This window comes from Dermacentor albipictus, chromosome 6, assembly GCF_038994185.2.
Source record: "Dermacentor albipictus isolate Rhodes 1998 colony chromosome 6, USDA_Dalb.pri_finalv2, whole genome shotgun sequence".
Taxonomy (NCBI): domain Eukaryota; kingdom Metazoa; phylum Arthropoda; class Arachnida; order Ixodida; family Ixodidae; genus Dermacentor; species Dermacentor albipictus.
The window spans coordinates 130,848,240-130,865,772 of record NC_091826.1 but is presented as its reverse complement, the minus strand read 5'-3'; the positions used below and the strand labels follow the sequence as shown (position 1 = coordinate 130,865,772).

General features: G+C 47.8%; 1 protein-coding gene across 1 annotated transcript in view; it reads left to right on the top strand.

Annotated features, from left to right (window-relative positions):
- LOC135918612 (uncharacterized) overlaps nt 1–16,580 on the top strand; it is a 400,339-nt gene extending 383,759 nt beyond the window's left edge. Inside the window, exons 9-10 of the mRNA XM_070521094.1 lie at nt 9,529–9,810; nt 16,350–16,580. Coding sequence (XP_070377195.1) covers nt 9,529–9,810; nt 16,350–16,541 — 474 coding nt within the window. The 3' untranslated portion in view covers nt 16,542–16,580. The remainder of the gene's footprint in view (nt 1–9,528; nt 9,811–16,349) is intronic.
- The last annotated feature ends 953 nt before the right edge of the window (nt 16,581–17,533 follow it).

The window sequence follows — 17,533 nt, the reverse complement described above, 5'->3', positions numbered from 1 at the left end:
TGCAGGGCATACTTCCTTCACTCGTATAGACCGTTGACCATTACATCGGTAATGTAAAGGCTAGCATTGCAGGCAATCAAATTAAAGCTTCAAACTTGAGCAGAGAATAATGACATTTTGGGAGAACTTCATAGTGCCTTTAGAATAGGTAGGCGATTAGATGATAACTTATTTGTTCTTATTCAGTGTATTGAAATATCAAAAGTAGAAAGCAAACCGTTATATGTGGCATTTTTAGACATTACTGGAGACTATGACAACGTAGACCGCAACATCTTGTGGGACATTCTGAAAGGGCAAGGCTTAGGTGACGATTGTCTACACCTTTTAATAGATTTACTTAGAAAATACCGTTTGCGTTCAATGGGAAGGGATGAGAAGCTAGGAGGAAGTTGATGTCAACAAGGGACTGAGGCAGGGGTTCCCTTTATTCCCGCTGCTGTTTATGATGTACATGGTGAGGATGCAGAGGGCGTCAGAAGGAAGTAATATCGGGTTTAATCTTTCATACAAACAGGCCGGTACAGTAGTTGAGGAGCAGCACCCAGGTTTGTTTTATGCGGATGGCATTGTGTTAATAACTAACAAGCAAAGTGATTTGCAGCGTCTGGCTAATATCTGTGGACAGGAAGGCAACCATTTAGGTTTTAAATTTAGTGTTAGAAAATCAGGTGTTGTGGTATTCAATGAAAACAGTGAACAGACAGTGGAGATAAAGGGCCAGGAAATACCTTGGGTAACAGAATATAAATAACTTGGTATATGGATAAACGAGGGCAACAGATATATGGAAACACAGAAAAAAACAATAACAGTGAAGGGGAAGAGAAATGCAGCCATAATGAAGCACAGAGCGCTATGGAGATACAATAGGGACAAGGTCCTCCGAGGAATGTGGAAAGATGTAATGGTTCCAGGACTTACTTTTGAAAATGCGGTTGCTTGCGATAAATCAGGGGTACAATCAGCACTCGATGGGAACCAAAGGTCAGTGGGTCGCCTCACATTAGGCGCTCACGGGAAGACTACAAATGAAGCTGTGCAGGGTGATAAGGGCTGAACTAGTTTTGAAGTGAGGGAAGCTCGCAGTAAAATTGAGTATGAAGAACGCCTGAGGGATATGGAAGAAAGTAAATGAGCTGGGAGAGTGTTCAGGTATCCGTACAGGAAAACATTGATTCACGGTGGAGGAAAAGAACTAGGAAACTTACCAGCAAGTATATGGCCTGTAGGATGGGCAACACAGCAGCAAAGACGGTCAAGCGGGAAGTCAGAGAGGCTGAAATCATCTCATGGGTGGCGGCAATGGGAAGGAAACCTGCCATGAGTAACTACTTTAGAGGAAAAAATGAAATCATGAAAGAAACAATTCATGATAACTCAAAGGGAAGCTCGTTACTTTTCGTAGCAAGATCGGGATTCCTTAGAACACGCACCTATAAAGCGAGATATAATAAGGAAGAAGAAGCATGTGCTTGCTGCGGTCAAGCTAGGGAAACTATGGAGCATGTTTTATTAGAATGTGAAGACGTCTACAAAGCAGGCGATTTAGGCACCACTGGCCTCCTTGAAGCCCTTCGGTTCAGCATGAGCAATGGAAAAGTAAACATGTCCGCAAATAGGCATTAGTGAGAGGCGATTGGAGGATTGGTGGACGAAAAGTAGGGAAACGACAAAAAACGGAGACGTACAAAAGCACAGTTAGCAATAGGGGATCAGAAAATTTGGCTGTGGAAGTTTAGAGCGTTTATTTTTCATTTTTTGTTGTTTAACTTAGTTAGGACATTAGGCAGTTTAATAGCAATAGCTTGGTGGCGCAACCCAAAGGGGACGCTCATAAGATCGATCCATCCACCAATCCGTCCATCCATCCATCCATCCATCCATCCATCCATCCATCCGTCCGTCCGTCCGTCCGTCCGTTCGTCCATCCATCCATCCATCCATCCATCCATCCATCCATCCATCCATCCATCCATCCATCCATCCATCCATCCATCCATCCATCCATCCATCCATCCATCCATCCGTCCGTCCGTCCATCCATCCATCCATCCATCCATCCATCCTCCACTGTAATGGGATATGTACGCGCGTTTCCATATGTATTGAATTATGGATGTGTAGTCGGGCGAGGACGCGGCGACCCGACGGCGCTTTAGAGAGTCTCGTGTATTGGTTCATCAAGTGTACCTCTCGCAGCTCCTTAAAGCTGTTCACCATCCCCAGGCCCAGGAGGCGCTGGTTGGATTGATCGGGAGGTTAAGGGCACGCGTGTAGATCTTACGGAGAATTATTTCGAGTGCATTCTCGTCAAATATGCGTAGGTGGAGGTATGAAGCCGACTATAGGACTCGACTGGTTACAAATGCATGCGCCAGCCGCAAGGCGTCTGTGCATCGTAGCCCCCCGTGCTTGTTTGAACATCCGGCCCACTTATACCCCCACCTTACGCAATTTGGCCACTGCAGCGTCAGCTCTGCGATTTTTGTGAATAAAGAGCCCCAGTACTCGGATCTCGTCGTGTTCGGGTATGGTTCCACTGTTAAGGCAGAGGTCGATTTTGTGGTGCATTTTGGTGAGGGGCGTATGTGCACAAATTCAGATTTGGACGGGGATCACTGAAGGCGGCATCGACGGGCATAGTTATCTACGAGGTCCACCGCTTGCTGCAGGTTGGCCTCGATTGCTCCTACCGAGGCGTGTTTAGCTCAGATGGTGATGTCGTCAGCATACAGCGCATACTGCATGCCGTCGACGCTCGCAAGCTGAGCGGCAAGACTCATCATTGCCAAATTGCATTGGAGGGGTGAGAGGACCACTCCCTGCGGGGCCCCGCGCGTGCCTAATTGGTATGGGCAGTGTTCACTGTCCTGAATCCGAATGTACGATTGTCGGTGAATGAGAAATTGCCTGATGTGGGGCCCTATAACGTAAAACTATTCCACCATGTTTCTATTCCAATCTCCTGACGTCAAATTTCCGTAACCACCGACGCAAGCAACGGGCGGTCACCCACAGGGTTGTCTGTGCAGACCAATCAAACACTCTCCTCGTCCATAGAAGGTCACTTTTGTTTGCTTGAAAAACGAATAACATTGCCTGCACTGAGCGGCTTGTCGTATCTAATTGGCTGACAAGAGGCGAGGAGAACGCTCAAGTGGAGAGGGATCCGCTGGGGCAGCGCCAGTGCACTGAAAATCAATAACCGGATGAAGAGGGTGGTACCGGTGTCTGCGATTGGTCGGCTTTCCCTTGCTTAGCTTGCGGTGGCTGGTCGAAAATCGCGGCGGCATGCGAAGGAAGCTTAGGAATGACGCTAAAATTTACCCTCAGCAAAGAAGAGTTGGCAGAATGAGGTGGCAAACGTGCCGAAAGTGCCCGAAAACGTTACACGGCCACGCAAGAAGTTTTATCATACGCAAATACACCCATGCTGTCCGGCAGGTGCGAGTGGCCAGCGTCTCAGCGATTGGCAGCAGCCATCTTTTATTCCTTTCGGAACGGGGCAGGCTGCGGCTATTCCGAAGAAAATTCAGTTTTGTTAGGCATATTAATGCATATTTATCGCGTACACGTCACTTTGACACGGTGAGTTTGTGCGGTTTTGTGACGTCGCGTGACAGGAAGGTGAAGTGGGTGCAGCCCGAAAACGTTTTACCAATAGCCGAGGGCTATTGGCGAAAAGAGATCGAATCAGAAATAACTGTTTTTCTTTTTTCTGTCAAATCATGCATAATCAGTGTGCACACATCATATCAGATAGGGAGGTATTGCGGTTTTTGTGACGTAGCGTGACAGACAGGTGAAGTGGGGGTGGTCGAAAAAAGTTTTTGACCAATCGTGGAGGGCTGATAGCAGAATTGGAATAGAAAAGTTTGGAATAGTTTTACGTTAGAGCGCCCGTGGTTAAGTGTGTTTTTGCCGCAATTGTTTGGGAAAGATGTGTTAGAATAATTTCGTGGGTAACATTGTCGAATGCCCCCTTCAAGTACAAAGCGAGTACTACTTTGTCATTCAGAGGATATTCGATCGGGCCCAGAACTTCTCGGACAAGTTGAAGCAAGACATCCTGTGCGGACCGGTGTGGGCGGGACCCGAACATGGCGTCTGCGAATAAAATTTTCGTTCTCCAGAAACTCAGACAACCTGTCGCGCACCATCGTCGCCAATAATTTTGCCACACAGGAAAGGAGATGGGGTGGAGGTTGTCTGTGTTGATGGCTTTACCAGCTTTGGGAGTGGAGGTGACCAGAGCGGTCTTCCAATCAATTGGGAGGGGTGTTTCCCCGATCCAAATGGAGTTGATGTAAGTGAGGAGTGTAGAGTAGGCAGAGTCGAAAAGGTTGGCAAATAATTTAACTGTGATTTTGTCCCGTCCCGGTACCGTTCCTCGCTTCATATTTGCTAGGTCCACCTTCAGGTCATGTAGCTGGAACGGTTGGTCCATTTCCGCGTTCTTGGAACCTGCATACGAGTACGCGGGCCCTCGGGGGTCCTGCTGAGTACAGATATATTGACCTCGGAGTTGGCATGTCAATTTTGAAGTTTTTCCATCGAAGCTGTGAATGGCTCGTTGGAAATGTTTTTGTGTTTCTGCTGGAGTTTGGGTGGGGTCGATAAGGATTAGAGGGGGCGCCACACAGTCCGGCTGGACATTTGTCGCGCGGCCATGTCGTATCGGTCGGCCCTGTTGAAGTCAGCGAGCTGGGCCACGTACTCTGCCGCTCGTTGGGTGAGCTCGGCGATGCGAGTTTGGAGTTTCCGATTGTGTATTTACCGGCGCCATCGGCGGACGAGGCTGTGCCGGGCCTTCCAGAGGTGAAGGAGGTGGTTGTCCACCTCTGGGGTCACCTCTGAGAGTTGAATTTGGGTTTCTGTGGAGCGAAGGGTGGAGACCAATTGCTGAAACCAGACATGGTACCCTTGCTCCTGAATGGGGGTCGAGTTCGTGTATGTTTGTCGGAATTTGGTCCAATCGGGCAATTTTGCCTGTGCGAAAGTCTTGCCAATGGCTGGGTGCGAATAGTTTTATTGAGTATGCAGTGGTCGTTACGGAGGGTTTCCTTGGTGTTGACCCAGTCTGCATATTGAATGTTTTTGGTGAGGGTAAGGTCCGGACACCTGTCCCGTGTCACGGAGTTACCCACGCGAGCTGGATGGGCAGGGTCGGTGTGGAGAGTAAGGCTCAGCGTGGACACAAGTTCTGCCAGCTTACGTCCACGTTTCTCTTCAGGCGCGTATCCCCAAACTGTGCTGGGAGCGGTGAAATTGCCCACGATCACTAGGAGATCCCTGCCCGCAGCTTTAAGGCGCGGCTAAAAAGGTGTGCGAAAGGTTATGTTGGCTAGTCTAGCGGAACAATAAATGTTAAGAACGTGTAGTGGTGGGTGCTCTTTTCATAGCGGAAGGAGGGTCACCATCACGTACGAGAATCCTGTTTTGAGGTGAAGGTCCACGAAGCTGGCCGTGTAATTTTTATGCACGCAGATACAGGAGAGGGGGTCCTGCTGAAACGTGGTGTAATTTGTAAGTGTGGCGCTGCTCCCTGGCTCCTGGAAGGCTACCATAGCAGGAAGGTGCTCCAATGTTGTGAGAAAAAACGTAGGATAGCCCGCTTAGCGTGAGCCTTGAAACTTCGACAGTTCCACTTGGTAATTAGGAAGGGGATCGCCAATTTGGATCGGGGCAATTTCCTGAGCTTTGGGGTGCCCGCCATGATCGGTAAGATTGTTAGGGGGTTGCGAAGACGATGCTTCAGCGCCAGCACTCTCGGGGAGGGGAGCATCCTCCATTCCTGACAGTGAGCAACTGTCTTCGTCATCGAAATCGAGTTGTCGGTGAAGCATTTTTTGGTACTGCCCGGACACGTCTTTAATTGGGCCGGCTCACCGGCTGGTGCTAGAGGTTTGCGCGATTTGTTGAGTTATGAGAGAGGAAATGGTCTCTGTAAATTTGGCGATCGCGGCATTTATGGCCGCGGAGATCTGTACTTTAAGAGCACTAATCCGGCTGCCCATACGGGCCTCGAGGGCGTTGATCCGGGCATTCATACGGGCCTCGAGAACGGCTACCGCGCTTGGTGCCTCCGCCGGCGCTTCTGTCTGACTTTCCATTACTTCTGCTGCGGGAGTAGATAAAGGTTGCGTCAATATTGCTTCGAGTGGTGTAATATTATTTAGCAGGATCTCATTTTGTGCCTGGAGAGCCGCGATCATATTTTGTTCGGCGCTGCGCGCCGAAGGAGGAGTAGAGGGAGGGGAGGAGGAAGCAGCCGTGCCTGTGCCGGTCACCTGTTTTCCGTTTTTCACGGCGTTGGCCCAGACTCCGGCCTCGCCGTGTTGTGGCGGTGGAGTTGTCGGCTGCTTTCCGGCTCATCCGGCAGGGCGAGCTTGCTTGTCGATCTTGGTAACGTCCCGGTGCGGTGATTCACCGGGAAGCAGAAGATGGCAGCGTTTTTTCTTTGCCGCCATTTTGGTCTTGACGCCCTTTTGGGTGGCCATCCTGGTGTTCCGGAACTTTGCAGTACACTGGTGAGAGTTTGGGACGTGTCCACCACCACACACTGAACACCGGGCACGCATTCGTGAGGGGTCCGTGCCCCCTCCACGAAAGAAATCAGTTGCCCGCACACGCCGTAGGTGTGCTGTCTCAGGTTTGGGCATGCCTCCATCCTATAGCCGATGGCACCGCACTTGCCGCTGGCCGAGATTGTACGGTAGTAGGGTTGCAAGGGCACCACTATGTTGTCGTAGTGAACAAAACGCGGTTTGTCCTTTCCAGGGAAGGCAACACGCGCTTTGTTCGATGTGCCAAATTTTCTCACCTCAACAATGGTGTCTGCTCTCCAACGCACCTTTTGCTGAAGTGTCTCCGTCGTGTCTGAGTTGCAAACCACGATCACACCGTGGCAAACGTTTCCGCCATCTTGCTGTAGGTATCCGTGGGGCGGGACCGCTACGCGTTCGGTGTCGATAGAAAAATCCCCGATCATTTGGTCTGCCGTCGCGAGGTCCGGGGTGTGAATAACAATCAGATTTTGTTCTCTCGAAGGGAGAATCGATGTGGTCTCCGCCCGCTCAGACACCAGGTAAGCCGTGAAAGAGGTCCCGCAGTGATTGTCGGAGAAGGCTTCGTGCAATGAGATATGCTCACATGGCTTTACAATGATGACGTAGTCGTCCGGGTTGGGTTTTACTAGCGGACGAAGTTTTCACTTCGTGAACACCTTGCCCCTGTTTCCCGCAGAGCGCGAGGCAGGAGGCTGCGTCTTGCCGGCCGGGATGCCGAAGGCCGGAGCGGCGGTGGGTGCCTCCATCTGGGCTTTCTCTTGAAAGCGGCGAGCAGCCGCGTTTACGAGAGCTTGGCTTCTAATATTCGAAGGAATCGCAGAATTTGGCTCCTCGGTCATTGGAACCGTCGTCCAGGACATCACGTCCGGGTCGTAGCCACGCTGGGTTAGCGTAGAGGTGGCCATGTTGCCTCGGGGAGCAGTCTCCACGCCGCCGTGCATCGGCGATGCTCATGTGGCGGGGTTAAAAACTGCTCTAAAATTTCTAAAAATCGGCCCACCTATGTGAAATGGATGTTCACGTGCGCCGGGTGACTTGCTTGATCAGACGGTAAAAAATCTGGTAGGGTACCGTGAAGTTATCCGTGGCACCGGCCGAGAATCGGCGTAGCCGATGCGCCACACGTCTGAAGCGAACGCCCCCTGGCGCGTCTCCTACCATCGCTCCGGCACGCGCAATATGGCGGGCGCTGCGGCCGCTCTGTGAAGGCCGCGGCCAGTTTTTGTTTGTGAAGGTTTTTTCTTTAGTTTTCGCGTAACATAACTGCGTTTTCTCATAGACTAAAATTACAATTCTAAAGCTATCACGTACGTAGCCTATGTGCTATCGTAGTTTACAATTTGTCTACGTACTTTAGCTTGAGAATTCCAGGTAGTTCAGTAAATTTCTTGCATTACGTTGAACGCCTGGGTATATGAGGTTCGAAAATCTTGTCATCGATGGGACGGCCTACGCCAAACACTCGACGCTAGCTTGGCACCGGATTTCCTGCGACACGGGATCCTGAACGCTTTTGCGTTAACACATAGGCCGAACAAGTGCACAGTATATGTTGGCGCTGCGCCAAACGCTGGCATCGGGCCGGATTTGCAGCGACACGGGCTCCGTGACACTTTTGCGTTAACACAGAGGCCGAACAAGTGCACAGTATATGTCGGCGCTACGCCAAACGCTAGACGCTGGCATCGTGCCGGATTTCCTGCGACACGGGCTCCGTAACGCTTTTGCGTTAACACAGAGGCCGAACAAGTGCACAGTATATGTCGGCGCTTGCGCGAGAGTGGCAGCACCGACGTCGTGCAAATCCCGAGTTTCGAGAGCGAGAAGCGCAAGCAAAGCGCCAGCGGAGGGCAGGCGCTAGCGCTGAGGGTTGGGAACGGAAAGCGCAAGCCAAGCAACCGGTGGAGGCAAGCCTACCTCTCTTTCAAGAGAAGGCAACCGAAGCCGAACGCCAGCCGAGGCAAGCTCATCCCTAACTTCGCGAGTAGGAGGACGAGCAGAGACATCAATGCAGTGAGATTCCTCCCACGGATGGTGCCGATGGATGGTCAACCATTCGTCATTCAACCATTCGTCATTCGTCAATTCGTCAACCATGAGTGCGACCACAGTTGCAACGTGTATCCGCATTGCGTGACTGTGCTTTGATCACAACGTCACGCAATGGAAGAGTGTGCGCAAACGGGAACCAAAGCTCGAATCTAGCAAAACCACGACAACGAGACAAAAGACTCATAAAAATCGTTCTAACAACAATTTCTAGTTGGACAAACGACCACCAGCTTTGCTATTTTGACAGCTTTCACTGCGTAGAACTGCTTTCCATGTTTTTTATGGGGCTGGCAGGAACCGAGCGAGTCGCGCTGTCCTACCAAGACAGATCTCAAACGGGAACTGGAAAAGGGGTTTGTTCGAGTTTGCGCGTAAGAGAATTATTTTTTCTCCTATATTCAAATTACAATGCAACGCTACTATATCTTTAGGTTGCGTGTAAGTCATACTTCACAAATTTTCTGACGCATCTCACATTGAGAAATTCAACAATTCAGTAACACATATGTGCTGCGGGAAAGGTCTGCGTTGTTCGGGACGCTTCTCTTGGCCGCGGAGGCCTACGCATACACCGACGCTAACGCATTAGTTTCTGCGACACGGGGCACTTAACGCTCTCGCGTCAAACTATTCAGCGTGAAGAATTAGCACACACCCATCAGAAACAGCAAGTCTTTCCTTGCTGTTCGGTGTAAACAAGAGCGCACAAACTCATTTGTGCATTCGTTTTTAAGTATAGTCTAGCTTGATGAAAATAAATTACCGTAGTAGAAATTATTTTTTATAGCTCAAAAATATAACTTTTTCGTAAAACTTTACAAGCAATGAAACTGCTATAAGCGGAAAACAGCTTTCAGAAATTAGCCCAGATCTCTACAGCGACAACGAAACTTTTCCCACCCAGGAGCAGATGTTGAAGTTCCTTGAGTTCGGCCTGAAGGGCGAGAAGACGATCGAGGTGGCACTGTCTTCCACGCTGTCTTTCGTGATGTTTGAAATGAAAGAAGCCGTGAAGGGGCCCGTCAAATTCGGCGAGAAGTGCGTGAGGAGTGAGCTGCTGTTCTTCCACGAGTACTGCTTCGAGAAGATCGCCAATGAGCAGGAGCACGTCGACACCATGACCGCGCTCGGCTTCGTTGGAACCGCCCTGTTCAGCTTCGAGACGCCGAAGACAATCGAAAAGAAGGCGAGTGTGCAATCAGTGTTGCTGCGATTCGGAATAGCATTCGGTGTCAGTGCGCGCGAGTGTATAGCTGTGGTGATTTGATGACTTGATCGTCTTTGCTCAAATAAGAACGGTGCACTAAATGGTTTGAATGATAACGCAGGACGTGGAATGCAAGCTCAAGGAAATAAAAATCGCTCGTCACTAATGTATTGGTGCGTATTTAAGCCTGCACTGATTCTGCTATGATTTCGCACCTCAGTCAGGGGCGATACTAACTAGAGCATCTCTCCTAAATGTCGCTTTCGCTGGCATGCGCTCGGCACACTGCCACAACGTCAAATACGACCGAGGCGATCAATGATAAATGAGGCATAAAAATACAAAAATATTTAGTCGCAGGTTGTGCTGACCCTGCATGTTGCTGCAGTATCATTGATTACGTTTAGGTATTCTCAATAAAAACCTTAATCCCAAGTGGTTGTTTTTAAAACGCAAGAGTTTGGGTGAATGAATTGAACCTCATTATTCACCTTATGGCATGAGGACCTAGTCGAAAAAGTAAAGCACATGCGCTGAACATCCAAGCAAAGCATATGCATGTGTAGCTCGTGTCACACGTGTCAAGTGAAATAACTGACTTCAAAGTAAACAAGAAAATAAAAATTGTTTATGCGCCTTAAAGCGGTTTGACCATGAAATGCTTTTAGCTCCCGTTGTCGGCGCCCTTCAAGTAACCTTGAGGCAAAAGCCAGAGCCTTTATCCGGGCAGCGAAACGAGAACAGCAGAGCAAGTTGCGAGAATAAAACGAGATCCCCACCCTTTGTACAGGACCACATTACATACGCTAGTTATTTCCCAAACAGGTTACAAAAAAATATTGCTTCCGAGTCATCCCTGATGTTAGTTCACAGTGTCGTCCAAGCGGTAACTTCTAGTGCACTGGAGTTTTGTTTGTCCTTCCCAATAGCGAAGTTCAAAAGTCAGATACAGGGCAACATAGATTTCAATTCTGGAGAATGCAATTTGCGGCAATATACTGCGCTCGCCGAGCTGTGGCGTGGCGTGGCACCGGTAGCGTTTGATGCGCTGCGTTGCCCAAGGATGTTTAAAAGCTTCCTTGGCTCTGCCTTCATGAAGGAAAGTATGAGTTAGGAGAGATTAATGCGTCACGCAGCCAGCCTTGGCAAGCGAACGCTGCCTGAATGCGCGCCCTTTGCTCGGTGGCCGCCCAACACGTGACTTCTTAGCATCATGGAGCAAGAATCGAGGTATGCTGAGACGTTTGGCCGCGCATCGTTCAAGCGCTTTTCTTCTAGCTGGACACCACCCATCTGGACAAGTGAACAGCATGGCGTGGTGTTGTGGGGCGTGCCGTTGCGACCATGCACTACAGCCATTTTAAGAGTGTGACTAGTATTACCTCCAACCAATCTCTTGTTCCAGTTGCCATTTCAACCTCACATCTGCTCTCGCTGAAGGCAAAAGGCGTAGCGCACTAGAAACAGGACAAAGGATGAACCCACACGACACACACGTGTGCGTCGTCTGTGTTCTTTTGTCCTATTTCCGATGCGCTACGCCCTTCGTCTCCTTCATGATATATGAACAAGTCCAGCGTGCAACTTTATTCTCGATTATGAGAGAGCCTGCAAAATTTTAACGTGGTGTTCAACTTTTCCAATTACAATGCTTTATTCACACTTCCAAGCACCTGGAAGTTCTTCAGTACACTCTCATGTTGCCTGCTCCACGAATTTTATCCTTTGCTTTTTGCTATTGAAATCGTGAGCGCGTACACAGCGTTGCTTTCCACCGTAAAAAAAATGAACGTGTATTTGGTTCCTTCTTTGCGTAACCACACCTCGGCAGAGTCTTCCAAACGTGCTAGGATTCTTGAACTACTAAAACATATACACTGCCTTTATGATGCAAAGCGTGCTTAATGTTTTCTTTGCTTTACTTTAGAATGCACTCCCATATTTTCATGAAAATACTGAAAATGTTGGAGGAATCACCAGTTAATTATCATTTAGCCACAAAAAGGATCCTGTGATAAGCTCGAAAAATATCAATTTTATTTATCTACTAAGCATCCCTTTTGTTCAGTATGTTCTCCCTGTGTGTTCAGTCGTAAAAACAACGCTGCAGGTGGCGTGTCTGCTTCGCTAGTAGAGATGAGTGCGTTGTGTTACTGTTTCTTGTTTGGTACATAATTACCAGATACGGGTCCATTGTGCGTACATATTCGCGTTGTAGCTCTTGCCCTGATGAGGAACATAAGCGCAAGGGAAAACAAGCGCTGTGTGTGGTTGCTATTTGTGCGTACTGTGTGCATTGTCTTTTTGTTGCGCTAATTTTCCTCATTAGCAGTGCAAGACCAACTAGCCCAACAATTTGTCTTCTATGCAGTGCCTAGATCTACATTTTTTATGAACTCGGTGCACTGAATGCATGTATAATAGACGAAGGTGTGCTGTTAAAAACTTAGCTGCAATAGTAACGACGATAACTAACGACGAGCCCCACATTATACTTCTTGGGCGTTGTCATGACCTATTGAAGTACATATTGGACTTCCTCTTCTTTTGCCAGTCATTCCCGCACTTCTGATGCCTGATGTCCAAGATAAAATAGGTACCAGCTTATCTTGACTGTTCGTTTCAGTGATGCGCCATGCATGTTCTGTTTTTCGGGCCACATTATTAGTTGGCGGGTGCGCCTCTAGAGGCCTTTATTACGTGCGTTTAGCTCTCCTGCCCACAGTCCCAGATTATCGTTGGCGCAGAAGTAGCCCTCTATTGAGCTTAGGCGCAGAGCTGCCCATGTGTCAAGCTGCTCCCACTTCACGCGGCGACTGCAGCACCACCGCATAGGAGTAAGCGGTAGCCTCAGGAAAACCGCTGAGGTGACATTAAAACAGGCGGCGCAGGTTATCCAATGTTCCCAATAGGCAGTGGGAAGTTCAACAGCTGGAGCTAGGGCAGTTCGCAGGTTCGAGGACCGCCAAGAGCGCCCATGTTGTGTGTGTTTCCGTAAAAAAAAAAAAAGTTTGTTGAGTGTCCAGGAGGCGCTACCAAATTGTGCTAACTAATTACACGTTGTCTACACCTCGTACTCGTGCCAATGTGAATTGGTGCGCTTTCTAGCCTCCTGAAGACAGGAACGCGTTTTGTGTCAGATTTTTTCCATATTTATCGTTCATGCTTCTTGGTCGGCGAGTAAACCACAAAGTGACCTTTTATATTGTTTAAAGGTTTGTTAGTGAGCGCAGCAATGTCCAACATACTAGCTGTTGCTGTTGTTGAAAGAATACTAGCACGCTAAATGGTGACACATTACTCTCTACATATTTTTCAATCGTTGCAAAAGCTGAGCAATGCATAAAAACTCAGGGTTGGTTATATAAGTGCGAATGGAATCACTGTTGCCACGAGCACTCCAATAGGAGCCTGTGCTTTGGCGGAGCTCCTATTCGGCCAACTTGGAAACTGAGTCTTTGGCGCAAAATAATCTCACATGGATCATACACTTCAGAAAGCCGCACAGGTCCCAAAACACACCAAATAATGGTTTCCACTCAGGTGAGCGGTATTTCTCTGGCCACTGCGTCGAGCCTTTTAATGTGCCATATAATAGACGAATTCTCCATTGATGGGCCTCAGGTGGACATACCTTTAGGCGAAGCTTGATCCCGTATTCACAGACACGTGTTGGCTTCACGTCTGCTCTGTTGGCAGGCGCTGCACTCGCCGGCTGTGCAGGGTGGCGAGTGTAGTAAAGATGGTGAGTGGGCCCATGCAAGCGAAAAGTAAATGTGCAAGTGAACGTTTGGTGCATAACATTCGCAAAAGAGACAAAGGCGCGCCAAAATATTCTGCAGTCATGTAGGTGTACTCAGAGCTCTAACTAAGCATTCGCGAACGGCTATAAAAGTGGAAGACGGTAACATCTACGTAGAAGACGATGCGCTGCGGTACATCGCAGACGTTCTTAGGGATAACCTCGGTACGAAAGAAAGCGTAGTTCCGACTCAAACAGATCCAGCAACAACAGAGAAGCATGAGAGATCCAAGTTTAGCATAGGAAGGTGTTATTGGAAAAAAAAAATCAGGAGAGAAGGTCCCTAATAAAACGGCAACAGGACGCGATGAAACCGCAATACAACTAATTAAGATCCACGGTTAAAAGAGGGAGGCACTGCTTACTAATGGCACAGAGCAAGTAATTAGAACAAAGAAAATTCCGGTTGGATGGCATGAAAGCAAGCTACAGAGGCAGAGGCGATAAGAATTAGACGAGCTCATATAGGCCAGTTACAGTAACGTCGGTAATATATAAATGAACAGTGCAAGTCAAAAAATTGAAACTGTCGAAGTTGGTGGAGAAAAATGATGTACCGAGGGAGTTGCAGAATGTGTTCAGGCCAGGCGAACGCCTAGAGCGTATGTTTGTGCTATCATAGTGCATAGAGATTTCAGTAGATCAGAAATAGGCATTTATCAATAGCATTTCTAAATAATAAAGGAGCTTATGACAACGTAGACAGGAAATTGTTATGGGATATTCTTAGGCACAAAGGCATAGAGGTTGATTTCATGGACCTGCTGAGGGAGATATATAGGCAACCGAGTACAATATGCATGGGAAGGTCGAAAAGGTAATAAAGTGGTGGTAATTCACGAAGAACCAAAGCAAGTATTTCCTGTCTCAATTGTTCACGCTTTATGTTAAGGGCATACAGAGACGACTGGAAAGCAGTGAATTAGGGTTTGATTTATCCAACATGTTCACTGGACAAATCGTGCAAGAGGAGCTCCTAGGACTGATGTATACAGACGACATAATTCCACTAGCGTACAGCATGAGATATACATTCACTTGCGAATGTTTCTGGCAAAGAAGCGACAAAGCTCGACCTCAAGTTTAGCACGGTGAAATCGGGAGTTATGATCTTTAATGAAGAGCCAAGTAACTGCGTGGTGTCAATCCGACAGTAGGTCATACCCGTTGTCAAGCGTTAAACGAGGGCGAATCAGAGTGACTTTGTCCGTGTTTTTTAGCCACATTACGGCTATAAATGCGAAGGCACCACATCCATTCCCAGCGGTGGACCTTTCTCGGACCGGCCCGGCCTTATCTGCCAGTTAGCGCCACAGTGCAGCGCTGCATGGTGTCAGTTGAAAATAGCTTCACATGTCCACGGTATTCAGAACCGCCGAGAAGCTCCGGTCCTTTGAATGGGATAATCTGGACTGCCCACCATACTGTCCGGGCCTCGTCCTTAGTGGTTTCCACGTTTTCTGTCCGTTGAAGAAGTTTATGACAGTATAGCCAGATACATGCGGCGATGAAGACAAGACAGCAGTCCGACGGTGGTTCCAAAGTAAGGCGGACGAGTTCTACCACAGTGACATCTCAAATTTAATGCTGTGATGGGAGAAATGCAGCAACCATAGTGGGGACTATATGGATAAATAGGGTAAGGTACGTAGAGTTGTACGTATATATGTAATTACGTGTATGTACCTTATTTTGGCTCATAAATATAGACGCAAATACTTTCTGATTCACTCTTGTAGACATTTCTGTATATACTATATAGTATAGTATAGTGTAGTATAGTATAGTATAGTATATATATTTCTGGTAAGCGGAATGCCGCAATAATAAAACACAGAACACTGTGGGGCTGCAATAAGTATGAGGTGCTGCGTGGAATTCGGAAATGACTAATGGTGCCAACGCTAACGTTCGCAGATGCCATTCTATGCACATCCTAAAGGAATGCGAAAATATTCACCCAGTGACACCCATTAGGTAACGTACACCTTCAAGAAGCGCTTGGATTTAGAATAAATGGAAAGATCAGCCAGTGAGCAGTCGATATAAGCAAGAGACGCCTAGATTATTGGTGAAAAGGAAAGCAGGGAAAGAGATTGATATGGCTGGATCCGTTACAAACATAGGTAGGGGTGAAAGTTAGATATTGAAATATTGAGGAAAATAGGGAGATGTATACAAAGATACCAGAATGAAGAACAAGTATAGCCTACCTGAATAAATGAAGCAAGCTAGTTGACTATTTCTCATGGCCCCGGTTCAAAAGGGATGCCATTAAGCCATCGCCATCATCATACTGGACGAAACTTAGAAAAAAAAAGACAAGCATAGACCACCTTCAGTCCTTACCACCCTAAAAGCAACCATAGGGTTGATCATCATCTGTTGATAGGTTCGAATACCTATTCATTGCAGAGAAGCAGTCCATAGCTTGCTAGTTTTTCATAACTGCTTGCCGAGGTTTGTCTGGCGGTTTAACAATAATTATTAAGACTTAAAACTTGCATGTAGCTCGTACTGTGAGTTGCTAAATCATTGGTATTTTCATCTTGGAGATGTCGAATACTTGGTAGGCCATGTGGAGCTGTTTGATGATGCTAGCGTACAAAGTTTAGGCTAAGTTCTCAGGTGAATACGGGATAAATATGAATGCTGCGCGTTGCTGTAACCAGAAACCTCTTCATTTACACACATCTCAATATTATTTTGAACGCAGGTTCGCAAATTCGTGATTGGCTTGGACGACAAGGTGTTCAGGCGCGTGGGCTGGGCCTTGTTCGACCTCGGCCAAGAAATTTACAACCACAGCATCTGCACTGTGAAGAATGTAATTTCCCGGAATTTCCCGCGACTCGCTGTCGTTAAACCGATCCTACTAGAGAACAGAAATCGAAAATTTAATGGCTGAATAAACTGCATGCCTTGTAATTGCGTAAATAACGAGAAAGTACTGCTTTGGAGAACTGTCTCCGGTGCAATACGGTCACTTGGAGCAAGTTCATGATTGGTGGTATTATTGCGTCAGCTTCTTCACCCTTGTCATCTACTCCTCCGATTGCCTTCGTGTCACCTGCTTCCAATGCGCTCCATCTGGGGGAGGTCCCCGTCGTCTTGCTTGAGAGCTGCAGTCTGCTTCAAGCACCAATGTATCTGCCTGGCGAAAAGAATGAAGACGACGTATCGCAGCGCATATATAAGTATGTGTATATATATGTGTATATATAGTGTATTGCTTCTCCTTCTCGACGGCCGTCCATCGACATCAACATCAGTTGTATGAATAAATAAATTTTATTTTATTTTTTTCAATTGAGACAAGGCAGGCTGCTCGCTTAGCTATGCCCACCTGAAACACGTTGTGTCAAACAAGAAAACTGCATCTTTGTCCTTCCCTCGGACGTGTACAACGAGAATGCTCGGGATGCCGTTGTCATTATTTTTGGCGAGCTGAGCAGCAACAGGGAAAGTTGAAAAGGGAGGCTAGCAATAAATTAGAGCCGCTCGGATTAGAAAAAGTGCCGTATTCTGCCAAGAGGAAACCTCATCTGTCTCTCCGATGTCCCTTTTATCTAAAACCCAAATAAAGGGTGCCTGTGCGGGAGCATCATTTATGGAAAGGGAACTTGACTTCTAAATGTTTGCATAAGCTCACTGGTTGCACATAGTGCGAATTACTTACAGCAGAAGGCACTGACATGGACCAATAGGGTAGACTGTACACACTCGACTAGCAAATAAATATTATTTGTCATTCATTTAGCCCTCACCTTCGAAAAGCAACACACCTGCTGAAAGTAGGACACCCGCACATGCAGCGGGCTACTGCCATACGACTCCGACCATTCTGAGAATGCCAAACGAGCCATGATGACCACGTTGCTACGAGCCGCCCATAACAAG